The sequence below is a fragment of the Pezoporus wallicus genome, unplaced genomic scaffold, assembly GCF_028554395.1.
Source record: "Pezoporus wallicus isolate ANWC-B61680 ecotype Strahan unplaced genomic scaffold, APGP_CSIRO_Pwel_v1 contig_5485, whole genome shotgun sequence".
NCBI classification, from domain to species: domain Eukaryota; kingdom Metazoa; phylum Chordata; class Aves; order Psittaciformes; family Psittacidae; genus Pezoporus; species Pezoporus wallicus.
Window position 1 is genome coordinate 5106192 of NW_026641550.1, and position 27371 is coordinate 5133562.

The 27371-nt window shown below is 39.9% G+C and overlaps 2 protein-coding genes across 5 annotated transcripts in view; one reads left to right on the forward strand and one right to left on the reverse strand.

Moving 5' to 3' along the window:
* Positions 1–35: 35 nt before the first annotated feature.
* On the forward strand, positions 36–3966 carry NOL7 (nucleolar protein 7). The gene is made up of 8 exons (XM_057424407.1): positions 36–256; positions 367–427; positions 510–568; positions 727–758; positions 1804–1909; positions 2541–2662; positions 2743–2820; positions 3555–3966. Exons 1-8 carry the CDS (start codon positions 87–89, stop codon positions 3620–3622), a joined length of 696 nt encoding a protein of 231 aa, XP_057280390.1. The 5' UTR covers positions 36–86; the 3' UTR covers positions 3623–3966.
* A 428-nt stretch (positions 3967–4394) lies between these two features.
* The window catches only part of RANBP9 (RAN binding protein 9), a 39631-nt gene continuing 16654 nt past the window's right edge, over positions 4395–27371 (reverse strand). Inside the window, exons 3-14 of one of the 4 annotated variants that reach the window (XM_057424404.1) lie at positions 24058–24110; positions 22081–22248; positions 19246–19268; positions 17021–17205; positions 16115–16227; positions 14694–14802; positions 13104–13294; positions 11281–11428; positions 9462–9535; positions 6981–7132; positions 6183–6294; positions 4395–5376 (exon numbers count right to left, since the gene is read on the reverse strand). In XM_057424404.1, the coding sequence (XP_057280387.1) occupies positions 5246–5376; positions 6183–6294; positions 6981–7132; positions 9462–9535; positions 11281–11428; positions 13104–13294; positions 14694–14802; positions 16115–16227; positions 17021–17205; positions 19246–19268; positions 22081–22248; positions 24058–24110 (1459 nt within the window). In that variant the 3' untranslated portion in view covers positions 4395–5245. Of the gene's footprint in view, positions 5377–6182; positions 6295–6980; positions 7133–9367; positions 9536–11280; positions 11429–13103; positions 13295–14693; positions 14803–16114; positions 16228–17020; positions 17206–19245; positions 19269–22080; positions 22249–24057; positions 24111–27371 lie in introns of those variants that run through there. The other 3 variants (XM_057424403.1, XM_057424406.1, XM_057424405.1) reach the window with 3 other exon arrangements.

Sequence of the window (27371 nt, forward strand, 5' to 3'; positions counted from 1 at the left end):
GCGTGCGCGGCTGGAGGGGGAGGGGCGGAGCCGCGTGCAGCAGGGAGCGCTTCCGGGGTGGGGGTCACGCGGGCGGTGTAGGGGCCATGGCGCGGCGGCCTAAGGGTGCCGCGGGCGGGAGCGGGGTTCCCCCCGCGGCCCTGGGGCCGTCCTCCTCGGAGGATGAGGCGGACGAGGCCCCGGAGGAGGTGTCCTTTGGCGTGGCGAAGGAGGCGGCCGAGGCCGAACGGAAGCTCGTGGGGGAGGCGGCCCGGAGGTACCGACGTTCCCGCGCGAGGCCTCATCTCTTCCCATTCCCAGGTATCGCCATCCCCCTCCGTTCCCCACCCTGAGCCCGTACTGACGGCGCCTCCCGCCTCCCCGCAGGCACCGGGAGCTGCTGAAGGAGAAGCGGCGGCGGCGCCAGGAGTTGTTTGCGGAGCAGAAGGTACCGCGCACCCCTCGCCCGCAGCCCTCGGGCGGCAGCCCCTCCCCTTCCCGCCCCGCTAACAACTCCCTTCTCCCCGCAGAAGCGAAAGCTGCTCCCCGAAGCCGTGCTGCAGGAGCTGGCCGCTGCGCCGCCCGCACGGTGAGCGGCGACGTGAGGCGGTGGGTGGGTGCTGGGGTGCCGGTCCATGGTGTGGCCCCGCCGGCTCCTGGCGTTCGGGGTAGGACAGGGTGGAAATGGGGCTTGAGGGGGCTCTGAGGGTGGGCTGGAAGTAACACGTTGCCTTGTCTCCTCCACAGACCCCAGAAGAAGGCTGCGGCAGCTAGCCCAGGTATACTAGTGCCTGTCCTACCTTCCTGCACTGCCAGGCACCTTGGAACTTTGTTTTAGTGTTAGAGCTGCAGCAGGAGAAGCGCCTCTTAAGTCTGAAATGTGAAGAGGCTGGACAGGCAGAACGGTGTTGGCAAGCGAAAACGTGGAAAAAAAGTCGTATTTAATCTGATTCCTGCGCTGTTTACAGAAGTTGTTTGCTGTACAATGGTTTCAGTTAAAATAGCCCGTGGTGTTTAGGAGGTAGCAGGCAGGTGTTACAGAAGAAGCAAGTATTACCAGAGGGAGATGAGTATTTAGCATTTAAGTTATAAAGGCTGTTCCTGTATGGAGTTGTTCACATGATAGTTCTTTACATATCATACTATGATTTAACAGCATCTGTAAAAAAAATCGGGTAACTTTTTTTCAACTTCTGATCTAGGAAATCAAACATCTGGAGTATTCCTGACTGCTGTTTTGTTGCCCTCTTCACCTGTACTTCAAAATACTTTTAAGTGTTGGGTTGTTTTTAAACAACTCTTTAATGCGTACTCACATAGTTACATAGCTGGGAGCTGCAACTGCTACTTCTTCTTCCTTTTACTATTGTTTTAAAAAAATCTGTTGGCATAAACAAAAGATGAGCTCAGGATAATGCTCTGAACACTCAGTAGCCACAGTACTTCACTTAATGGTGAGAATGAAGCTGAGGCTGGACTCCCCTTTGTTACTCATAGCTGTTGTGCTGCATTCAGTATTTGTCCTGATGAATCCTGTTTTGTGGTGTTAAGGAAGTTAAGGTATGCCAAGGAAGGGGAAAGCTGGCTGGCAGTACTTTGGGTGGCTCCCCTGAGGTGCGCTGCTTCTCTTCCCTCTCACGGCCCTTCTGTGATGGCTGTGCTTCCTAGCTCTCTGCTCAGAGCTGCTGAAAAATGCCTGCTGGATTTATCTAGAGACCTCTTATTTTCTGCAGCCTAATAACAGTTGTTTCATTCCTGTCCCTCTTTCACTTGCTGCTCTTGATTCATAATTAATTGGGAAATTTTCTATTCAATTTACCTTAGGTAAACGCCGTGGAGGTGGGGCTGTGAAGCAGAAACAAGGGCAAGTCCAAAGGCAAGGCCAAGTCAAAAAGCTGGTGAAGAAAGACAAGCAAAGAAAGGGCACCAGGTACACCGGGAGAAGATCCAGGGTGTCTGTCTGTCTGTCCCCATCCCCATGTGGCACCTCTGCCTGTGCAGGGGGGTCTCACAGCTCTTGCTCTGTCACTGTATGGCTGTGCTCTCTTCTTCATTTGATGTTTCCCCTGCTCTTCCTCTGAAAGCATGTGCTAAAGCACTTTTAATATACTTCTAATACAGCATGTGTGTAAAAGATGTGTATATATATATATATAATCTAGAATATAAATTTTTACCTATTACATAAGTGGGCAGTCATAAGCACAGCAGCACTAGGCATTGTATTCTGTGCTGCTATAGGTCTGGCTGTTGAGCGCTATATTCCTCTATTTTCCCTTTTTATCTTTGTCACTTTGTCCCTGTAGAGGAATTGCACTGGCTCCCGGGGAGACTGGTTCAAGACTCCCAAGGAACAGTGTGAGGCACATAAAGGCGTATGGTGACAGGTTGAGGGTCTTGGTCTGTTATTTTCTTAATTACAGCTACAAAGCTTGGCTAAGCATCAAGAAACCACTACAGGCAGTGTTGTGCCCAAGTAGCAAAGCCCTGGCTAGTAGTGTGTCTGTTGTCTGGGTTCTGTAGCTACACTGCAGGGATTTACAGCTCTTTTGTTTAACTAGGTCAACAGGAAACTATACAGCTGTGTGCTTAAAAGACCAGAGTTTAACAGGCCTCCAGCAACAGCTGGCCAAAGACTTTATAAATGCTCAGCTCTACGGACCACATGCCAACCGGGCACAGTGTAAGCAGTTTTCCTTCAGTGGGTCTGCATCTGGATTTCTCTAGGCTAAACTTGGTAATTAACAGTCATTTCTGTTTCAGCAAATGATTTTTTTTCCCTTGAAAACAAGAAAAACCCAGTTAAAAAAGCTGCAGTTCAGTTTGTGGACAAAGCATGGGGTGAGTATAAAAAGCCACAGTAGGTACCACTTCTTACATAGGTGGTTTTAAAGTACTCTAAAAAAGCAGAACACTTTTCCCATGTTGGAAGGGTGTATCTTGCTACCTTCTAATAACTCCAAAGAAGCAGATAGCAAGGGAAGGGTAAGAGGTTATTGCAGCCTGACTGGCTAGATGGGCCCTCCTCAAGGAAGGGCATGTTAAGACACGACTTGAAAAAATGACCTGAGTTTTGGTACATTAAGAAACAGTGTATGGGCCTGGAATCATGTTTGCTTGATAAACACTAATTGTTAAAAATCTCTTGAGCTGTTGGAAGTCATTTCAGGTACGTGTAAAACTTAGAAATGCTTCCACGTGAGGATAGGGAATTAGCACCTACTTCGCATAAAAAAAAGTGATGGAGACATGAGTGGGGACAGGCAGGGGACCTCAGTTCCAGCCACACACCGCAGCCCATAAGGTTTGTGAGCACTGCAGGCAAAAATTACTGGTCTGTAATAGGCAGCATCTGCATTTACTTGTGTTTCAGAAGTGAAAGCAGTGCTAGACCCTGAAGGAGACTGGTGCCCCTGGCCAGTTGAAAGCAGCTGCTGAATGTAAAATATGATAAAGTTTTATCAGCTTTCCAGTCAGTTCTGTTCTGAACTACTGCAGTAATCACTGGACAGCTGCTTCTCTAGTAAGTGGGCTAAGAAAATGGTTGCCAGCTAACAGCTTTTTATTCTTTTAAGGGCAAGAAAAAAAGCAAAAAGCAGCGAGGTTTAGAAGACGTTGGCTCTCAAGACAGCTTAAACTGTGAGTATGAAGACAGCTTTTTCAGAAGATGCTACCAAGGACTTTTATTGGAAGTTAGCCTCTCAAGCCAACAAAGGTGTTTCTCTTCCTCACTGCTCCATCGTGATTTCACTCTGGAGCTCCAGCCAGGAGCTCCCAGGAGGCACCAACCTTCACAATACAGTGCCTGAACTCACCTTCCTGTTCTCTTCCCTCCCCCTGTCTGAAGGGGAAGCTAAGGAACAGCTGGGCATGTGCAGTGACTCTGCTTCAGACTGATTTACAACAGCAGGAGCTACTACCAGCCTTGGAGAGCTGCCTCCGTGATGCAGTTCCTTTGTAGAGAATAAAAAGGTGAACGGTGTTGTACTTACTGCTGTGGATCCTGCATTTCTTACAGCAGTCAATGATTTTTGCTTTTCATCTCTAAGAGAAAGGCTGTTCCCTAGCACCAGAGTCATTAAGCCAGCTCATGTAGCAGGCCACTGCTGTCCAGCCTGATGGTCACACTGAAGGCAGGTTTTTTTGCCCATCTTCAGGGAGCACCAAGTAAGCTCCACTGGTGCCCTGACTCTGTGCTGCTCTCTAAACTTGCTTTATGGCAAGTTATAGCAAGAACACCACAAACCTTTAACTGCCACCAGCCCAGGCAGTGCAGTGCTCCCATGCAGGGAAGGAAGGGGCATCTCCCATTCAAGCAGTGAGACACTTCTCTGAGTAGGCTGACACAGGAAGTGCTGTCCTAGGACAGAACTCTGGAATCAAGAAAACGTAGCATACACCTCCATGCTACCATGTATGTAGAAGTAAGTTTTTAATGGCTGGTTAATTATGGTATCACTACATTTTATTGCAATATAGTACTATTTAAGCACTTTTAAAAATGCAAGGTGTACAAAGATTAAATTAAGACTGTAAATTGACTAAATATTTGGTTTTTATATAAATAGGTCATAACCACACTGTGTTGACATGTAATACTGTTATAATACAACAGTTAAACTGGTGAGTCTACACAACAGAAGCTGTCTGTAATTAAACAAGGAAACAAAGTTGAAAAGACCATGTTAAAACAAAAACAAAAAACCCTACTAAGATCAACAGGCTGGGATTGTAAGTAGCAACAAACATATTCACTCAGCTCCTGAGTAATTCAAGTTTTACAGTACACATTAAAAAATATCATTTCTTCCCATCAACACTATATATCCAAACCATTTGCGTTTTGCAAATTACACTGATTGAACTATGTAACAATGGGGGTGGAGGTTGGCAAGTCATCCTGCTTGACATTTGCATCACCCACATGCTAATACATCTGTCTTTTCCACCCTTCTGTCCCACCACAAGGTAGCAGGATTTTTGGTTTGTTTTGGACAATCGTGTAAAGGACTGGTACTTGTCAATCTGGATGTCTGACCTTATCAGTGACGTTTTCAACTCTTAGTTGTCTAAGAGGTTTCAAGATGGAAATTTTCTCCTAACACTAAGTTAGAAATCATTTGCATCATGCTGTAAACTAGGAAGCAACATAAAGCAACAGACTTGTCCTTAGTACATAATTAAAATCCCAAACTCCAGTCAGCAGAGCTGGCCTACTTTCCATGTTTAATATGCCATGACACCTTTCAGGTCTTCAAATGCATAGCTAGTGTAGGTAGTCTTCCACTGTGGCGAAGGCGCAGGAGCCAATTCCTGATCGAGCCATCAATCCCAGACACTGTGACGCTTGTCCCATTGCCAGGGCAAGCGGCGGTTGCTTTGGCAGGTTGTGAGTCTCTGGAAAAGAATAACAGCAGCAGTTAAAAAACTGCTATTAATTTCATGGTAATACATTGAAAACTTTGGTTTTAAGCTTGAACTGTTCATACAGAATTCCTCTATTTGCTTTTGCATCAAGACAGAGCAGGAGCAAAAAAGTGACACTTTCAAATTCCCTGCAGAACACCATTATTGAACAGGACAATTTTGCTTTGCACAACAAAGACGACTGCATTTGTTACATTAAGGTCCCCCCAAAAGTACCACAAAATGGTTTGGGTTGGAATGGATCTTAAAGCTCATCCAGTTCCAACCCCTGCCACAGGCAGGGACACCTTCCACTAGACCAGGCTGCTCAAAGCACCATCAAACCTGGCCTTGAATACTGTCAGGGATGGGGCAGCCACAACTTCACTGGGCAACCTGTGCCAGTGCCTCACCACCCTCACAGAGTCTTAATCTGAATCTACCCTCTCTCAGTATAAAAACATTACCCCTTGTCCTATCACTACATGTACTTGTCAAAAGCTCCTCTTCAGATTTGTAGGCCCCCCTCGGGTACTGGAAGGCTGCACCTAAGGTCTCCCTGGAGCTGTCTCCAGGCTGAACAAACCAAACTCCCTCAGCCTGTTTTTACAGGAGAGAAGACAGAGAAAAACTCTTTTACTGAAGGAGCGTACACGACATCACTATGCTTTGTTAATGATTCAGCCAGCCCTCTACCAAGACCAGCAGATGGTGCATGGTGGGCAGCAGTGCTCCCTGTCTCAAATGACAGGCGCTCCATACCATACATACAAGCCACCCGGCTTGTATGTACTCACCTAGTATTGCACTATTAAGTACAGAGCACACAGGTTCTCTTTGTATTGGGTCAAGCTGATTTCCAACAGGGCTGCTCCAAGGATCCGAATACGCAAGTAAACTGAATGCATCCTGTGGAAAGATGATTTTTATTACATCTTGCAGCTATATGTTACTACTGAGCACAAGAACTATTTTCTTCACCCATTCTGATTCAGAATCACAAAGGTGATTGTCAGTGACCTTCATCAGTACAAAAGGATAAAAAGAAATGTAACAGGACTTGTGCCATTTTGAGTAAGCAGTGTTTTTCCCCAACAGAAAGACAACGGGAGTGGTATTTTAGTAAGTGATGGGGGAAAAGAAAACAAACTGAAAACTGCATGCAGTCAGTCTTTGGCAGGGGAATTCTCTTCCAGAGCCATCTTAGATCAAGGTAAACAGATCAGTATCAAAGACAGCACATTCTGGGCATCTGTATCAATCCTCTTTCTCATGGATCATCATTAGAGCTGAAAACAGCACTTTGTTTCACGAGGCCAAGTTAAATGGCCAGAAATGAGACAAAAGTGCTAAATTTATCTCTGGGTTTAACTGTAGCACAGGCATGAAAGTATCTTCCCTGTGAATGCCCTACACAGGCAAGCCAGGAGACAGTGCTGTATCACAGCTGACTAGGACACTGCTCTCAGACCACAACACCAACAAAATGGCAGCAGTTAAAGTAGCACAGTACTGCCATGCCCCATGCTGTGGGAAGTTTCTGCAGGGCAGCACAGTTATTCCACTTAATGCCACAATTTCCAGATTAAATATACCTTGAGCATCTTCTTATTCGCCGTGTTTTTCCCACATTCTCTTCTTAGTTGCTCACTCATGGCTTGCAATTCTCTTCCAAAATGGATCATCCTTTCGATGGCTGCCTGGCTGCCACCACACAGCTGACGTCTCAACTGACTTGAATCTACTTCTGCAAAAATGACAGCGTCATCATCACCCCAATAGAGCTAACAATAACTATCTATGGATCTACAGAACCTGCACTGATTTCACTTGAAAGGCATGTGTCTTCTCGGAGAGAACACCAGGCCAGAGACCTTGGCATAATGTACCCCTGCTCCAAGTACTGCCCAACTGTTCCTCCTATGATCATTAAGAGGCTTACAGTTAACTAAGGGCAAAGGCTGTCTACCTACGCTATTTATTTTGCAATGCTGAATTTTAAACTAACTTGGCCATAAACCAGATTTTACCCTAAAACCTTATGGGAGTTTAAAATTAATGAAGACAACAATAAGCTCTGCTTTTTTAATTCTTTGGCATTGCACTTCTAAAGATACACCAAAGCCAGAACTGATAATAATGCAGAGTAAGATCACCTGAACTCCCAAACAAGATGCTGCTCATACTCCTTGTAGAATGTATCAGTTTAGTAATTTTGACATTTCAGGCTTCTTCTGTAATTAAGCAGAACACTGCAATTGATTTCTTTACTCTTTGCTACAATGTTCCCCAGCACTAGTCATTTTAAAAGATACTAATGCAGTTCATGACCAATAAATCAACCCTTGGCTCCTCCTGAAGTTCTGCCTTTTTTAGATTTACAGCTAAAGCAGTCTGTTAAAAACAGACAAACAAACAAAAGGGGCATTTATCCATTCCTTGCTTTCTGTCATCAGTGGAATCAAGTTCTGAATCAGTTTGATGTACATTGTAATTACCAAACCATTCTTGTTCCCAATTTTAACACTGCTCTCTAGTGATATATTCTAACCACTATTTCAAGAAAGGATTTGTAAGGCCTCTTTTACTTTTTTCTTGGATGTGAGCTTATCACCTCTGGAAAAAACCTGCCTACGTAACACTACATACACAGCACTAAGGAGAATATACAGACATTTCAAACAGAAAAAAAAGCACTGAAACAACCACCAAACTCAAACTGTGGGGAGTAAACAATGTAGGCTGAGGAGCCACATTGCTTTTTTTTTTACAAAGGTGAAGCACCCAGAAATCTTCAAGAAGTGGTGTTTGTTGCTGCTCTCCAAACTAGGACATTACTTTCCACAGGTAGAAGCAACTACATTCAAAAGCCAAGCCAAACCAAACCAAACCAAACCACAAACAACTCTGTGCCCTGTGCAGCCGCTTCACGTCTGTCACGGCAAGCCTCTGTGGAAAAGGCTGCAAGAGAGTGAGAAAGTGGTTTGTTTGTCACAGAAATGAGGCCTTGTTATTAGCCAGTTGCAGAGCATACTGCAGGGAACACAGGCTGGCAATTTGCATCTCCCTCCTCCAGGGCTGTAGCAGAGTTACATTTGCTTCTCAACAGCTTGCTGGTATTTACCAGCAAAGCTGCGTGAGCAGCTGCTTGTCAGAACTGTTCTCGGGGTTCACAGGTGCCTGTGAGCACTGCTGCTTTCTGAAAGTTTACCAGTGATGCCCCAAGTCACACATTTAATTTAAACTACCCATTAATTGATGCCTGTTTAAATCAATTGTTTGAGAAGGCAGTTCTACAACTGCAGAACCAGCTGCACTTCTTCAGATACAGCCAGCAATAACGACCACTCTCTGAGCTCCAGCCTGCTTGCACTGAAGTGATCTGACTGCATGGTAGCCGACAGAGTCACAGTACCTTTTCGTGGTGCGCTGACAATCAGAGGGTATTTAAACTCACTTGTCACTGACTAAACAGGTATGGCCGAGTATAAAGCAGGTTAAGTGAAACAAAGTTATTTTTTAGACCACAACTATGTAAATCAGGATACTTGTTTTCAGCAGAAAAGAGTTTTTTTTAAATTTATCTCAGTTCCCAAACATGGCTCTTTTCTTGAGCGTCTCATATTTGCACTTTGAATTCTTTAATATAAGTGATATGAAATTTCTACCCTTACTGTCGAGTGCAAAAGGTGCCATGAGAACCAGGAGTGCTAAAAGGTCTAAGGAAGAGGGAGCAATAACCTGCTGACCCTAATCCAGGCATCCTACACAACAGGATGTTTCTTCTCTTTCCTTCGACAGAGACACTAGTTTCAATATCCATGAGCTAACCAGTTTCCCCCTGTTGTCACACTGGCACTGAACCACCTGAATTAGTGGTTGTAAGATTTATATCTAACAGTGACAAAAAAACCAAAAAATTAAGATTTGAGCTGATGTTCCTAATTTTCAAGGTGGGAAGCATTGCAAGTAAAAACATAACCTTGTTGCCATCACTTAATAAAAATGTAAGAAATATCACTGCAGACCCATTTCTGTGTCACATTCTTCCATTTCGTGATCATGTTTAGAACTACCATTTAGGAAGCCATTGGATGAAGTCTCAGCAACCCCATTGGAGTAGTGATCTGTTTCCATGTCTACGTCATTGCTGCAAAGAGAGTAATAAATAAAAGTTTTACTCATATTTAAGCACTTAGGGTTATCTTCTTCACGACTTCAGCATAGTACTTCCTCATCTTGGCTACCGAAAAGCTGCTCTTAAATATTACAAAGTTTGAGCACAGTTTTTTTTCCGCAGCAAGTGGCACTACCAGAGCACCAGGGACATTTGAAAGTGCTCTCTACTAACATTAGCACTCAGTAAAAGAACATTTTCAGATATCGAAAAAATTAAACATGTTCATTATTCAGGAATAACTTAACACTTCCTGAATACATACCAAAAAGTTCATACCTTGTTCATACATCTCTATATACAGCTGTACATAAGGCTGGAGAAAATGCATTGAGAAAATACAGTATTCTCACCTCAGAAAGCAAACAAAACCAACCCAAAAAACAATCCACAGTTAACTTTAGATACAGCCTACTTTGAGAATATCATATTTAGATAAATAATTCTTTTACAAAAGCCTTGACCTCTTATTTACCTCTCATTTACTCTCACTGGAATGACAGGGGAAAATGAAATAAAACCCAAAGCAAACACTAAGTAAGCCATGACACTGAAGAGATACTCGGAGGTAAATTCAGAGTATACAACTGCTCACCACACTTTGCTCATAGCAGGTCACAAAAGCAATGTTAGAAAATGCCAGCATGGTTTTGGGGACTGAGTTTTCTTTGCCCGTTCTATTTTGACATAGAGAATGACAACTGAAAACCTCTTTCGAGACCAAAAAGATTCTATTTGAAAGCTTAATATCTTGCTTCTAAGCAACCAGTTATATCCAGCTTCCTTTGAGGAAGGAAACCACAAGGCCTTTCTGACTGGACAACACTGTGGCCAAGGAATTGTCTTACTCCTGTGAAAAACCTTAAAGTTGCCTGGACACTGCCAGACTTCGTGGCAGAGGCAACTGCTGTTGCAAACACAAATCACGAAGTAGTAAATTGTTACTCTTACTTTCTCCCCCACTATCATCACTATCCAACTGAAATACCTTTTGTTAACACTACTGCATCATTGCATCTTAGGTGGTAGTTTTGGGAATCCATCTTGGCCAAGTACTGTTGTATTTCACACCAAATGAGGCTCTGCTGTATCTCTGCAACCCAAAGCTTAATATTTACTGGCTATGAATAACTGTATTAACCCTGGTTAATACATCTATTTTCGTTCTCTGAATCAAATGTATTTGCACAAGTGACAATGACTGGAGCAGACAAACAATTCTTGTGTGTGCAATGGAAGGGAGTCCAGATTTCACATGCATCTCAGTTGTGTGTACTTTGCAGATACTGCCACAAACGCAGAGTATCTGGAAAACATTTCATCACCTGCCTGCAATGTTCTTAAGTCAATGTCAGTGGCTTAAATTAAAATCCCAAGAGCCAGAGAGCTAATCGTCATTAGAGAGTGCCAGAGAGTTAATCTTCACTACACAACTTCAAAACTGACCATAAATAGATATAAACAAGGTAATTTATTTTTGTCCATTGCATTTCTTTAACCAAACAGGAGAAAACAGGTGTATTGAGCTTGAAAAGTTAAAACAAAACCAAAGCACACTAGAGCGATCGTAAGGCTTTGGCCCCTTATACTAAATGTTTTAACTGTCCTTAAGGAACTGAAATCACATCAGAACTCACTGACACAACTCTTCTCTGTGATACAAGCACATGGACAACACAAGCCTTAATGCAAGTTAGAAGCATCTGAAGTTTATTCACCTGGAATAGCTGTTAACCTGCTGTGATCTTGATACATTTATGTTGTTGAGCTCTGGTACATTCAAGTTGGCAGTCGTGTGTTTACTGTGACAGTAAGATTGATGCGCTTTATTTGATATTACTCCATTACTGCAACTACTTTCAAACCCTGAAAGAAAGTTTCAATAATTGTAATCATCTACAAACTTACATGTAAGTACCCATCTACAGACGTGAAGTAAGAACACTGGCAAATCTAGAGTTTACTGACCAGGAACAAATAAATGCAAAGACTTAGCCCCCATGATTCAGGTATTTGATCCTCTAAGGCTTCTACAGTGCAGATGTTAAGCATTATTTAACAAGTACTAACATATACATGAGAAGGTTTTCCACTTGTACTTACAACCAGGAAAACTGAAAACTGCATCAACATACAATGATTTTTTTTAGAATGAATGGAAGCAGACATGCATCTTCCTAATTCCCAATCACATAATTCTCTTGATAAATACGCAGTAAAATTCAGTGCTGAAAATACATGTTGCTACACTTAAACACTACCTCCCTCCTTCCCCATATAATTATTTTAATTGTTATTATTGTGCTTTGCTAAATGAAATTACACCATGCTGTGAAATTATGACGTCTGGCTAAAATCTCTTCTGACCCTTCTAAAATGTAATCACGAAACTACTATTTGAAGCAAACATGTAATTACCAGTTCCATCAAGCCCAAAAGCAAGGGCTCCCTAGTATCTTATAATATAGAAACAGGTCCCAGGAAGGGCTTCTTACAAACAAAAGACTTGCTGCCACTCAGGAAATCCCAAGCCCCAATCCTAATAATACATTCATCAACTTGCTTATTAAGTGGTGCCTCTATTTTCAGAATTAGAAAGTTACTTTTACCATACATCCCAACAACCACCTGAAGAACAAACACAAAGTGTGAGTGGACCTCTACTCACACACCATAGCAGTCTTGACACAGACAGCAGAGAAGCAAAGCTGCTGCCTTGCTAAGGGCAGCAAGTATTCTGGTGACCAGGCTACACTGGCTTCCTACCCAATCCGACTGAGAGAAAAATGAAAGAGAGCCCCAAATACAGTTTGGATTTAAGAACGAAACAGAAGTGAAAGTTGATGTTCTCTACTACCTTAAGAGTCCTGGGTTTAAAGACTACACATTCACGTACCGTTTCAGTATGTCCAAATTCCTCTCTGCAGAGGTGCTCTGGAAGGGATCTCCCCCCAGAGGAACGGGGCAGCTCTGAACATTCATTGGCTTCCCACTGAAGCTCTACCACCACTGAGGCGCTCTCAGAACTCTTTCAGCGGTGCAGAATAAATATGGCTGCCAGCAGAAACTCTTTTACCAGAAGCCAGGTGGTGGCATTTGGTATTTCCTACACAAGAGCAAGTGTTCCTGCTATTCCCTAAACACCACAGGAAATGGATCATATACAACACTTACTGGACTGAAATCACCTTGCCCAAGCCTTAAATTGTCATCGAAAGGACACAGAAATTTGTGTCAGAACCTTCCGTCTCCTAGAAGCGAGCTCTTCTTAGAACCAGTGGCAACTTACTTTGCAAACCATTAGTAAAACCAAGAGCACATGCAAAAAAGATTCGTTTCTATTTATACAATTTCCATTTCCCCAGTGACTGAGAAATGCCTATTTTAATAACAAAACTATAATTTTATGCAAAGCATTCAGTATCAACTCTTAAGTAAAACAAATTGTCAGTCTTGTGAGTATCTGTTGACTTCTCCTAACACTTCATTGTAAAAAAACCCAAAACCTCCATGGTGTGGTATATTCCCCACATTAACTTACCAGGAAAGTGCGTGCTGCTCCCTTTTCCTGTTGCCAAATTGTGAATATTCATTCCATGGCTGGGACTCATGCTAGGACTACTGAATGATCGTGGGCTAACAGGGTAACTATCTTGAGATTTTGGACTGTGGCCTCCCAAACACCGCACTTCACTGTCTGTACCATTCACCATCTCTATGAACTGGCGCACCCTAAACAAAAGGCAAAAAAAGTTAAGCTAATAAAGCAACTTACACATTTCAATTTACCAGTGACAGCAATGATTTAATTTTAGTGTTAAATACACAAAAAGTCTGACTCAGCAAAATGCTGGATGTCAGTTACCCCAGTCATCAATAAGCTTTGGAGGATTCAGCCAAAAATACACAACTACAAAGTCTGTGAGGGAGGAGAGCAGGAATATTATCCGTCAAGAACAGACTTTGTCAGTAAGTCCTCAAAGTTCAGAGAGCTGAACTGTATTTTCTTAACTATTTCATTTTATTGGCGGGGCAAGGTTATTTCTTGAGAAGGCTATGTCATTACCTTGTCATGTCTGTCATTTCTCTCAAAGTAAATGAGAATATAGTTTTGACTGTCTGGAACAGTAAGCTTTGAATAACTCTTAACATTAAGCACTTGCACTAGAAAACAGTCTGAAAAGCAAGCTCACAATACAAACCTTCCCTTTAGAGGCTGTTGCTCTTTGTCAATTTTATTTTAGATAAGGAGGTTTTGCTATGGACTTTAAGGAAGCTCACGACTGCTGCTTTATGTTTTAGGCTTGGATAGCCTCAATAGAACAGGCAAATTTAGATAGACAGATTGAGAGAAATCTAACACAGAATTGATGGTTTTGAGTGAAGTCTTTCATCAGAATGTTCGCATTTTGTGAATTCTTTGGTAAGTCTGCAGTACTACCACATGAATTCTGTTCAGCTCTTAAGCGTGACAGACTTCAAACACATTCCAAGTTACTTAACACTGAAATTGAAGTGCTTTGTTCTTATAAGAGATAAGAGATTTTTTTTCTGGAATCTTTAACACTACCAACGTGATTCAAAATTCTGGAGGATCAGCGCAGCTGGCAAGTGAAAATGCCAGAATGAAGGTGACTATTGCATGCCTGGGAAGCCAAGAGAACTCTTTGGGATTATGGAATTTCCGCAGTATTAGCCAGTGGTTTCTAGTAAAGTGACACGGAGTGAAACAGCTCATTTAAACTGGTCTTTAAAGTCAGTTACGCATTTGGAGGAACAGATGAACTTATGCCAACAGGACTCTTAACCTTCTTCAAAATGACACTGTATCAGTTTGCAGTTTAAGTTTTACATGACGGCCAAACTGATTGATTTTAAAAATTACAAAGCTTAGTTCTAGAAAATAAGTCTACAGCGAGATGTGAATTATGCTGCAGAACAGGACCTTGATGACAAAACCTAAACATGTAGCAAATAATATAGCATAAAAAAAAGTGAACTATACACATTTTCTAAAAAATGCTGCTTAACTTTGTTTAAATTTCTGTGAAACCTTTAAACGAGTAACTGTCTTGTCTCAGAAGGTACTGTGCCATCTATAAACACACATCTGTATAATTTGAAGACTCACTTTAATGCAAATAAGAGATTAGGATTTCTTTCTAGTAAACTTGGATACAACTGTTGTGTTGTTTCAATGGCTTCTCCCATTCTTCCTGCTAAAACCAATTTCTGAATTCCTGTTCACCAAAAAACAAATAAGAGATTAGGATTTTTTTCTAGTAAACTTGGATACAGCTGTTATGTTGTTTCAATGGGTTCTCCATTCATCCTGCCAAAACCAACTTCTGAACCTCTGCTCACCAAAACCAACATCAGTTAAATGGACAGCTATGGATTAATACATGTAAAATAACAATTAAAAGACACTGCAACCATCAATCAACAAGGTTTTTTTCCTTAAAAAAAAAAAAAAGCATAAAGAAAGATCATGCTTCCTCAAAATATTTGATAGGAGAACTTAAGAACTGCACTCAGCCTGCATATATCTAGGTGAGCACTCAGTATTTTTTTTTTTTGCCAGCATACATCTGCTTTGTAGTCAGACTGCACACTTAAATTAAGATTGCAGACACTCTTCTGCTATTTCTCATTTTCATGCTTTTACGAATAAACACAGTCTGAACTATCATCACCCAAGAATATCCAAACTTTGTCCCACTCCCACAGGTTCAATTTTGACTAAGAAAAACAAAATTTAGTCTCTCACCTACAACACACACTTCCAGTCAGGTTGCAGTTGACTAAACCTTTCCATACCAGTCCCTGCATTAGTTGATGCTTATATTGCTGTAACTTAGCACAACCTGCGAACAGCCTCACAGCTCTATCCACCAACAGAGAAACTGATCCAGAATGAAAAACAGCCCAAGCAATGGGTTATTTTTCAACCAGAGCAGTTTCCCCATGTGGTATGTCATGCAGTCACACAAATGCTTGTGTTGTACAGCAGGGATTTCAACAAACAGGGGAGGCAGTGTTTCATCAGGCTGCCAAACAACACTGCCACAGCAAGTTAGAACCGAATTGCTGTTAGTACACTTTGTCCTCTTCCCCCTCACATCTGTAAGCAGGAAAACTCAAATCTGGTTTAACTTACAAAGCATTCTCTAAACTCTACCCCTTTTCAGTTAAGATAAAAATCTAAACGTTTGTCAAGGCTGTTTTATATTCCTGCTTGTGACTGACCATTAGCTCTCACAAACACTCCTTTAGAGACATTACACACATTTGTTTAAGACAGATCACAATTTTCCATTCAAGAGAAAGACAACAGGTAATTTATCACATTCTGTTACATCAAACAAGTTCCAAAGCGTTAGTGTGGAAGTTGTTCTTAACCAGATGTTCATATGTGTGTAACTTTACAGCAAAAAACTGTACTACGTAGTAGTGCTGAAAGGAAATTCTACAGTGATGCTTAGGAGAAAGCTTTAGGTAATTTTTGTTTAAGGGAGGTGAAAAAGGATGCAACATGCTTTCCATCCTTACTTTGTCTATTTTTAATGGAAGCTAATTCTTCTAGCACAGTCTGGTCTGTGGATCTGGCGAATGCCTCTGCTGTTGCACAGTATCCATGGTGAACTAAGTAAGATGATACCATTCTAAAAATAAACAAAAACAAAACCCAGAAACACACATTACATACAAGTACAGAGATCAAGAGCTGCTTGAATGTAAAAACCTTTTTTTCTTAAAAAAAGTGACTGAATAAATAATTCTACTTGAAATTCGGAAACTTCCGTACAAGTCACACAAAAGTAATTCAGTGAAGGGCCTGTACCTTCTTCAAATCACTGCACAGAAAAACCATTTTAAAAAAATCAATGTATCATTTGATTATGGTGAATTCTGAATTAAAATGATTCATCACCCAAAAGCAGGCTCAATTAAAACAGTACCTGCTAATTGTCTTTTTTTGCTCATGACATACACTGAAGTTAAATATCTGCGCACTAATTACTTGCTTTCACTGAAGAAATAAGAAATGCAAAGGCACACCACCGTATTTCCAAGTGAGACACTAACGAGCCACAACTTAACCTGGCATGCCAAAGGCTGAGAACACAAAGGGAAATTTCCAGAGCCCAATGTATTAAAACCATCCATTAAAATCACATCAATTTTTTTAAACTCCCCAATGCACACGAGATAGGGCAAATCAGAATGGAAGGCTTACGCTCATCATTAGGAACTCTTAATTATTAATGACGCAGAGAACTCTTCCCCATGCTCAAATTTATAAATGTTTATCAACCTGTTAAGAAAACCATTTGTACTAGGTTTTAATACTATCTGTGCTTTTTTTGCACAATAATTACAATGCTTTAAAGATTTCTGGAATCATGCAATTAATAACTTCTTTTTCTTTTAAATTAACAATATTCAAAGTCTTACTTCTGAATCATTGTTTGCCATTCTCCTTCTCGATCTCCTATTGGAAATCTGTCAATCTGCGCTTGAATTTTGGTTCTCCATTCTCGCATGTAGTCTTCAATATCAAATACAAATGGGTGCTGTCCAAAATTAGCATCCACAACCTCTCCTGGTGTCTGAAGCCCTACTGTAGGGTACAAGTTTGGCTGCAAGAAATTTTTTAATTAGTTTTTTCCTCTTATTCTAAATGCCCCACTTTCATTTTTTTTTCATCCCTATAATAATATCCCCACTGCTACCAGTAGTGGGATGCAGCAAGTACCTCTGGATCACCCGTCCAGCAGTTAAAGAAACTTCCACCAATCCATCAATACAATGATTAATTTTATTCCCAGCAGTCATAATTACTTTTTTGTTTTTACTGTGAAATACAAGAGCCTGACTGACCATTCTTTTTCTAGTCAGGAAATTAACTTTTTAAACTGTGCTAAAGTTTGCAACTTCTGGTTTCAATTTTACAAGACACTCAACACCAATTTTTAAATTACTTTTAAAGACCAGGCTTTTTCTTTTAAAAAGAGAACAAGAATTAAACTTACAAAGTGGGCCATTTTCCTTTTGGGGTGAAATACTTAAAACATCGCTGAATTTTAGTGGTAAGAACTGACAGGATAGAGAACTCATTAGCCTCAAAGTCCAAGTGTAGCGCCTAAAAAGAACTGTGACAGTGCATTGAAGTTCTCAGGAATTCCTGGACTTGTATCTACAAAAAGACTTTAAAGCATTTATTGCTGCCTCAGTTTAATTTTTGCCCAGAGATCAGGTCTCCATGCAAATCTGAAATATGCCAAATACGAGAAAACTCTAAAATCTGCCTGCTGGGATTCACATAACTTTCTTAAATGCACCTAAGCACCTCAGCAATGGCAACGCAATCAGTTGGGGTTTTGGGTGGGTGGGGTTTGTTGCTGTTTTTTATTTATAAATACACTTACATCATATTTACACTGCAATCAACAACGGCTGATCTACAGAACTATATGCTACGTAAATTAAAGCTATCAATAAACAAGTTACCAACAATGCAGATCAGTAGGAACACTGAAGCTCCTTGAAATTAGTCTGGTTGTTAAAAACCATGCCCAAACCAAATCCTGCCACTTCTCTGCCACCCCTTTTTTAAGAAACCTTGCGCACAGTGTTACCTAGTCCAGACTAATCAACAAAGCACAGGTCTCAGATCTTTTAATCAGATGAAAACAACTGATTCTAATGAGGAGGGGTCTAGGTTCAAACTTCAGATTACAGTGTCAGTTTTCCTGTGCTGGTACCACGTGCTATCAAGGAGCCCTGCTGGTTATCACACAGGTCCAGGACAGCAGCAGTAACTTCCTACACAAAGCACCCAACCCTGTGGTGGAGCTGGGAGGTGTCCTGAGTTACTGACTTAATTTTTCTTTAATATTTGTCCTTGACTCCTAAGGCATAGCAAATGGGAGTCACTGGCCAGATGAAAATGGATCACACACTTCACCCTAACCAGATTAAATGAGAAATTAAGTGGATGAAAAAAAAAAGATAAAAATCCAACAACAAACAATCAGAAGGGCAGCAGCTGCTGGTACCAGTGGCATGCAGAACACATTTCTAACAACTTCAAGGAAATTACAATTTAATTGACTGAAAAGCCAGACAACTTCAGGTATCCCCAAGCTTGCTTTAAAAAGCAACAAACCAAAACTTTGACACGTTTGACCTGACAGAGTAAACAGTCTAGAGAAAGATTTTGAAAATTAGATTATCAAGGATGAGTTACAGTCATCATGTGTTACTTATCATGTGTTACTCATCATGAGCTACTTAAGCCAGCCTTTCTGTGCATGATACACAGCTGAACACACACGTGCACCGTGCTGGTGTTTAATACAGCTTCCACTTTGTATGTAAGGCCTGTATATATCAAAGTACGTAACAACTACTTGCATGCATTATTTCCTGCTACACTTCCATTAGAAGTGCCTGTCAAAACCTGAAAAGAAAAACCCCTGTGAAAATCAGTTTAAAAACAAAAAAAATTGGCTTTGGTTAACAAATCACCACTTAAATGGTGAGGAAAAATTTATGATATTAAAATGGTTAAGATGATTATCACTGTTCTTCCAAGAAACACAAGGTAAACACAAGTTACAACTGAAACATTTGTTTCTAATACAAAGGAAAGCTGTTTGAAAATGCACTTCTCTTACCGGTAGATCTGTGAAAGCGATGCCTGTAATGAAGAGAAAATTAAGATGAATTTTCATACGTCTGGATTCTTGCCTCATTTTCTTAAGTGTATCATTACATGTTCAGAAAACTCACCCAAACTATCTCGGAAATAAGTAGTTAAGGATAGTGACATCAGTGATGCATAGGCACAACTGATGTGCTTGAGTAATCAGAGCAATATTGGCAAAAAGTAGCTGTCATCCAGAAGTATTCAATTTGCCCTCAATTTTTCAACACAGGACATAAGATTTACCAAACATCATGCAGATACACAGATTAGAAAGTATGAAAATTCTGGCTACAGAATAGAGGCACAATAAGAATATCTGAAGATATTTCTTCACTTGCATGTCTTGATGCTGCAACAGCAAGATTTAATGGTGTCTTTTCTTGTTTGCTATTACTTTTCTTCACAAGTACATATGATCTTTACATGAGTAGCAAGTAATACTCCGAACCAGTAGGGTAAATGTTTCATTCTAATCCACACCATGGCATTTTGGTTTTCAAATAGAGTAGCTTATTATCTTGTTGTGTTATTACAAGCATCCATCTACCACTAAAACCAAGGCAATGATTTTACTGTCTCAGGATTAGAGTAAAATCTGACCTCTATACACTTCATGAACTTCATGCAATTTTAGAGGAGGAAGTGGGGGAGCTTTCAGTTAAAAAGTAAGTACCGGGAAATCTCCTTCTGGCAGAAAAATGATAATAGTATTTCAGCATTTCCTTTACTGTTGCAAGTATTTCTTTGAATTTATTTTTTCATAAGTGCATAATGACCGAAATCCACTTATCCCTTCAAACTCTTATTTATTTTGTATTATTGAATTTTCAAATTTAAGATTAAAAAAAAACCCAAAGTTTTTAACCTTTGGTCCTAAATTCCACCTCTTCTTTCCATCTCCATTCTTAACCAAGATTGCAAACATCAAGAGCATCTGGATTCCTTACTCATGCCTTTGGTACAAAAAATATAAACCGAATCCATTTCCTCCCATCACATCTCAAAGCTAACATGTCACTCATCACCTGTCCACACCCTAACTTTTTATAAAGTTCCTGTTTGGCACATTTTGACATCCAACTTGCCCTTTTCCAAAGTAACCATGGCAGTAGGCAAGACATATAAACGATAACTGATGACTAAGTGACATCTAGGTATTGGGGGAGGGGCTTAGTTTCCAGGTTTGTAGGGTTTTTTTGTTGGTGGTGGTGGATTTTTTTTTAACCCAGAACTTCACACTTGCGTAAATAATTGCTTAGCCCGTTTTGTAGCGTCAAATCCCAAGCTGAGCCAAAGATTTCCAATACTCTAAGACTGCATCTGCGGCCCGAAGAAGAAACATAAATGTCCTCCAAGTCACGATCATACAAGAATTCTGGACAAATAGCAGAAACAACTCTGCAAGACAGCCACAAATTCTAATTTATTTTCTCCCCTAAACAATTTCTTTCTCCCCTTAAGAATCAATTTTCCTCTGCCAGAAATTCAAACTAGCAAAGCCCACCACAGCAGAACAGCTGCCAGGTTTCCTTCTGAAATCCATAAAGTGTTTGTCAAACTCTTGTCTATGACAGATGACATCTTACTAGCCTCTCCTCATCTATGCCATTCTGTTCTCCTCTAAAGAGATTTTTAAGCACTTGGAGTGACCTTTTTCATACTTGGCCTAATTCAGTCTGCTTTAAGACTTCCACTAGAAGAGAAGGTTTCTGCTCCTCCCTTCTTCACTCTTCCATGCATATGACCAGAACTGTAGTCAGAAAACCACTGTCTTTTTAGTTGACCAATGATCTGATGCAACCTACCTGCGGGTACACCGCTACTAGTTCCAAAATGGAAGTTCAGCTTTAATCCAGTTAAAGTTGGGGTAAACAACAACATGAACCTATTGTCTTCCATTTCAACATATACCCTGAATCAGGGCCAAAAGACACTACTACACAGTGCATGGTTAAAGTGTACCACTGCCACAGTGTATTAAGCGCAGGTATATACACTCATTCAATTTAGAAGAAACATTAAATTATGATAGAATCACAGAAGTAATTACTTGGAATTGCCCTCTGGAGACACCTAAGCCCTGATCTGAGCAGAGGCAGGAAAACTCTGAAGTTAAATCTTTTTGCTCAGGGCCTGGTAGATCTTTTTCCCCTTCTTTCTTTACACTCTGTATCTTTGTTCACTAAACTGCACTAAGTCATGGAATTATTACATATACACTGCATCGAAAGAACTGTACCCCCTCCTTCTGTCTTCAAACTCAAAAATTCTCTTTCAGTCTTGCATAATACTAAAATTTGCCACAAGAATTTAACAGACTTAATTTTAGCACAACTTGCATAATTCATGGCTTTAGCCCAACTATGCCTGACTCCAGACTGAGAATCCAAAAGACACTGTTCTCCAACATATGCTCAAAATAATACCCATACAAGGTAAGGTTTTAGTGAAGGCTAAGTGTCCTTCAAACAGCAGCAATGAGTTTTAGCTATATCCATTCTCCATTTCTGCAATTCTCTTATTATGTATTACCTTGTATGCATCAAGTATTATTTGAGGATTTAGTAATGGAGTGCACAAATGCAGGCCCAGTGGAATGAGGTATTATGACAAATCCTTCCAAATTCACAAGGAATGTTACTGCAAGTGGCACATAAGAAATTATTCTTCCCAATTCTTTACTTAAATCATGTAAGACTATCAAAAGAACTATTCAAGCACTTTGTTCCTGACATGAACAGAGTCTCAGATTTACAAGACTTACAGACACAGTGTTATCATTAACGGTAATGTTTCTCCATACCCAAGCTGTGTCCATTCTTTGTGTAGAAGCAGGTATTATTGATAAGGTTGACACAACAACCAATGACATCACCCGTAGTGAACGTTGGGCCATAGGGCTGTCCAGTTCCAGAGGAACAGAATGAATGTCCATCATCTCCATGGTAACCATATGAATGTTTATCCCAACCTAGAGAACAAAGCATTTGCAATTTTATTAATTTCCTTTATTGTGAAATAATGGAAAAGCTATGTTAATACAGTTAATTACTATGCTCAGCTTTCTGCTTTCTAAGATTTCTTATCTTAAAAATCTATTTAATTTTTTTAAAAATTACAACTTCTATCAAAATGGCTGAAAAGGTAATTCCATTTGTAGTAGGTAACAGGTAATGCAAATTCAGATTAAACATTTTTCTCTTTCACAAAATTGGCAACATCAAAAATATAATCAGCTACAATGTGGAAATTTGAAAAGCTATATGCAGATCTGACATGTCCCAGTAAAACAGTGAAGATTATTCTGTTCTCCCTTTCATCTTGCAGAACTATTGCTACCATATGTCATAATCAAATTCTTCCTGGCTAAAATCCAAACATGCATCTCTGGGGAATCACATTTCTACTCCTTATCATTCTCAATGACTATTCAGCAGCAAGCAGTCTCTGCATAATAGCAGAATCTCCAGACTGTAGTGTCAACTAAGCTTTGCTGCCCTGAAAATTAAAAGGAAAAAAAAAAATTATCAATACAGGTTAAAGTCACAACCAGCAAGCAAATCATTATGTATGCAAATATGGTGGTAATATTGCAGGTGAAGAAGCTGCAGAACCAGTTAAGAAGCTTCATATTGTCACACTACTCAGTGAAATTCACAACAAGCAATTTTAGTCTGAGCTCATTTGAAAATACCTGTCCACATTCTCTGCAATTCTAAACAAGAACAATACTAAACAAGAACACATAGAAAAGCAATAAACTTTCAGGCACCATATAATCTTCCTAACAGGTCTATTAAATGCCTATTCAAAATAATATGAAGCATGATCTTTAACACAAATCGCCAAATTTCATAAACATACACGCACACCTTCTGGCTATAAGAAGTTACCCTGACAACTCATTTTTAATGATTAAAAGGTTGCAGGTTAACTCTTCTATCAAGCTTCTGCCTAACAGGTTAATTTGGAAGTCATTTCCATATTAGGCCCTTAATCTGTATGTAGCTTCAGCAGGCACCACAGTAAGCATCTCTCAGTAAATTAAGTACCCCAAATTACTGCAGTTACATTGATTAGCAGTATCTCTGGTAATTACTTGCAATACATCCTAAATCATACTCAAAATAAGTTAATGTCACAAACTAGCAATTCATCCCCCCTTAACTGGGCTCACAATGTAACTACTGTCATCATAAGGATCTTTACCAGAAAATCTGGGTGAGAAAGTAACAATGCATAAGGAAGAGAATACAGATACTCTGAGGTTAATTTAACATGATTTTATACTTGGCTAATAGGAACAAACAAAAAAAAAAATCTGTTGGTGCTTTGTTTGTTTTTTTGTTTATTTAGGTTGGGGGTTGGCTGGTTGTCTTACACATTTGAAGATGGACTGAAAAAAAAGCATATACACACAGCTTCTGTAAATGCTATACAGAGGTACTGCAGACAGCTGTTAACAAGACAGCATCACTGACCGTGCAAGTCAGTGTTTAAAATTTGTCTGCTAAAAAGTATCTGCATAATGTTATAAATACATATTATATAATGTTATAAACTAACACAGAATTGTGGGAAATAGTACAGGAGCAAACATACCGTAAAAGCTAAACTTTATTTTAGCTGCAAGCTGTATGTAATTCAGATGACAGATACAACAGAGATGTTATGCTACACTACTGCTTACCAGAACCTTCCTATCAAAGTCAAGCATATTTAAAAGAAGAACTGCAATTAACCAACATAAGTAACTTATGTAATGAAAACTGGAACATACCTGGTAGTCTGTTCATGTTCACACCCTGTGCTGACAGCCCAATTCCCATGTAACTGGAAAAATGAAAGAACAAAAGAAATGCATCTCTTTCTTACAAAACTACGTATATATATTGGGATATTGCTAAGAAACACTGTGCTGATTAGTTATATACCAATAAAGCTGCTGAGGGGTCATTTCATATGCTGAGTGGCATAACAGCAAAGAAAGTGAAAAGTAATTCCTAGTATATATGGTTTGACACAGAGAGATTCTGTCCTTGCAGGAAGCAATGAAAATTTCCTTCTCTTTTACGCATCTTGGGTTATCAATGGAGAATACTGATATTAGCCATAAACTACGAACAAAAACATCAAAGCCCATGCCTTATTTTGAAAGTAGGGATAAAGCCATACACATATAATTTACAAAATACATGCAGAGCTGCATTATTTCTGCACCAAAATGCACCCTTAGCATAGCACTTACAAAAAGATCACACTAAACCATTAAAGCCCTGGATCATAGAGCAGAATGCCGTCTAGAGACATTTTCCAGCAATGTTACTTAACATTTACTTAACTGTTGGGAACCTGTTGAAGAGCTAACAAGGGACAATATTTTACTGTACTTACCCATAATCTTAAATCTAAACAAGTTACAGCTAGGTCAATGAAGTCCAAAAGTCAGCCTTACAAAAGGTAGTTTTAATAAAGTCATATCCAGCATAATTGTTGTCAATTTGATAGCAAGTACTGGAAAGGTTAAAAAAAAAAAAAAAAAAATCATCTCCCCACCTCAAAATCACACTATTTGAAGTTAGTAGAAACAATTTTGCTTCTGTTTCATAAACAAAAGTAATTTCATGATCAGGAAGACAAGAACTCAAAAAGAGAAACAGTATAATGCTTTAAGGCTTTCACCGCCCCCCCCCCGCACAACTTAAACCAACCCCCATGAGACTAAAGCAAGCATGTAAAAATCACCTAATATTTCCTAGTTTATCAAAACATTAAAATTACTGACACTAGTTCAAAATAGTTACCATAAATCTGTCATTAAATAATAAACTGTATATATATTAAAAAAATAATCACCCATGCCACCTGGAAAATAGTTGAAGAAATAGACCTTTGTATTCCCATCTCTTATAATGCAATTTTTAAGCAACTATTCTTCGAAGAAGTACTGGTTAATCTGCTATTTTAAACACATTTCGCATAGAACGAAACTGAGCAGCAAATCTCAGAAGCCATATGCTTAACTGTGTACTGGACTTTCTGCTCTTTCTATTGATCACTCCTAACAATTACCTTATCTGCTTCTGTGTTTGATATTTACAAAGCCCTCCTCTGATAATTCCTAATGTACGATACAATCTTGCTTTCCCTTCACCATACCAGCACGAAATGGAACCTTGGAACCATATAGCAGATACTACACGTATCTGGCAATATAAAGTATCTCATTTAGAGATACTGAAAAGCTGAAGCAAAGGGGCAACAAAAGGATTAGTCTTTGCTGCTTTGCTAATTACATTACTGCTGCTGCCACCACTGCAGCAGCAGATTCAACAAAACAATTATAAATGAAAGCAACAAGTGAATAACCCTTGATTTTGTCTTTAATAATGGCAGAATTGTTCTTAGCATTGTCTGAAGTTTGATGCATGAAGGATTCTCATGTAAAGACAGAAAGTCTCCTGTTAAGGATAATTTATTAAAGAAAGTAATTTTCTAAAATAATTCAGGGAAGTTGAACTCCAAAACCTGCAAAAAGCCTTCTAATGGCAGTCATATAAAGAAACCACCTTTATCCAAAAGAGTTAATTATTTCATTTCAGTATTCTTACAGAAACAAGATTAAGGTTATACAAAAAATGTAAAATGCTAGATAGAAAATCATCATTTAGGTAACATTTTGGTAGCACTTGTTTTTTCTCTCCCAGATATATCTTCTGAGCCTCCTCTTCAACTCAGTAACAACTGTAAACACAGACCCACTGTATTTAATACAGCTGGGAACAAGGAGACTTGGACTTCATAGAAACTCAAGTAAAATTAGATTAAAACATTTCAAATAATTAACACATTTACTATAGACATCTTTCAAAAGGAAAAAGGAATGCCTACAATTCATGGTTTGGAAGCGAGTGAAATTAAAGGCTCACCAGTTAAGCTAATTTATTGTTTGTTATAGCTGAGGGATAGCAACTCTCATGTTCAACTAGATACAGTATGCTAGAAATTGAGGGGGGGGAACAGTATTATGACAGATAGACTTTAGATGCTCTAAAATTCGTAACAGCAGTTGTATTTATGCCAAACCACTACATTTAAGGGTTTGGTTTTTTTTTTCCCTTTTCCTGGCATCTGTAAGCTCAACAGGCTTTAAAATACTTTTTTATTTGGTTTTTAAAGAAGGTTAACCCACATTTAGGTCCAGAGTCATTGCCTGCAAAAAGACTTGCTTCAGTGGGAGGAATCACATAAACTGTCCTTCTGTTTGCTACCTTAAAGTTCATGCATCATGTGTCTAGGAATCAGAGCAGTGTCAGAGCCATACATTTAACTTTTCCCCCCTTAGTTCATGATAAAAAAAAATTCATGCTAGTAACCCGGTGAAATGCAGGCCCACACTGTTCTGTCAGTTCACGAAGTACTTCCTGCTGTCCTGTCACATGAATGGGTTTGGTCTAGGAGGTAGCAACAGGCAGGAAGAACAGGTCCACACAGACTATGTCATGCTGGAACAGCAGCCCTGGGGAAAGAGAGGTGTCAACACTAGGAAGCAGCACGCTCCTGGTGCTGCACCGTCCTAAACTGGAATGACACAGTGTGGTTTCAAAGATCAGAGAGGGTGAATAATGGTGTGGTTCTGATGTTGCCTCCCCCATCACTTCCTTCTGTACCTGTAGACGGTGCCTACAACTCAGCTCCCCACCCATAAACAGCCCTGGATGCTGTGGTAGGACAATCACCTATTTAAGCAAATGGAAGGAAGTGGCTTGGGACCCTTTATATTAAGAAGCCCATCTCCCTGAGCATTTTGGTCCCACCAGTTGCTACTCATCAATTTATTGATGTGCCCAAGTCTTATAGGAGCTCAGAAAATTAAAAACAACATGTAAAACCACCAATGGAATTCATAAAATCAACCTAAGAGAAACTGAAGAGACTGTGGCTGAAAACCATTAGAGAGTGCAGCGACATTGGTCTTAGGACCAAGAAAGCAAAAGCATCTGATATACTCTTGATTATTCATTTCAAATTGTATTTATTCTTATTCCAGTTCATTAAAGATACAGATCACCATTTTAGTGTGTTAGCACATCT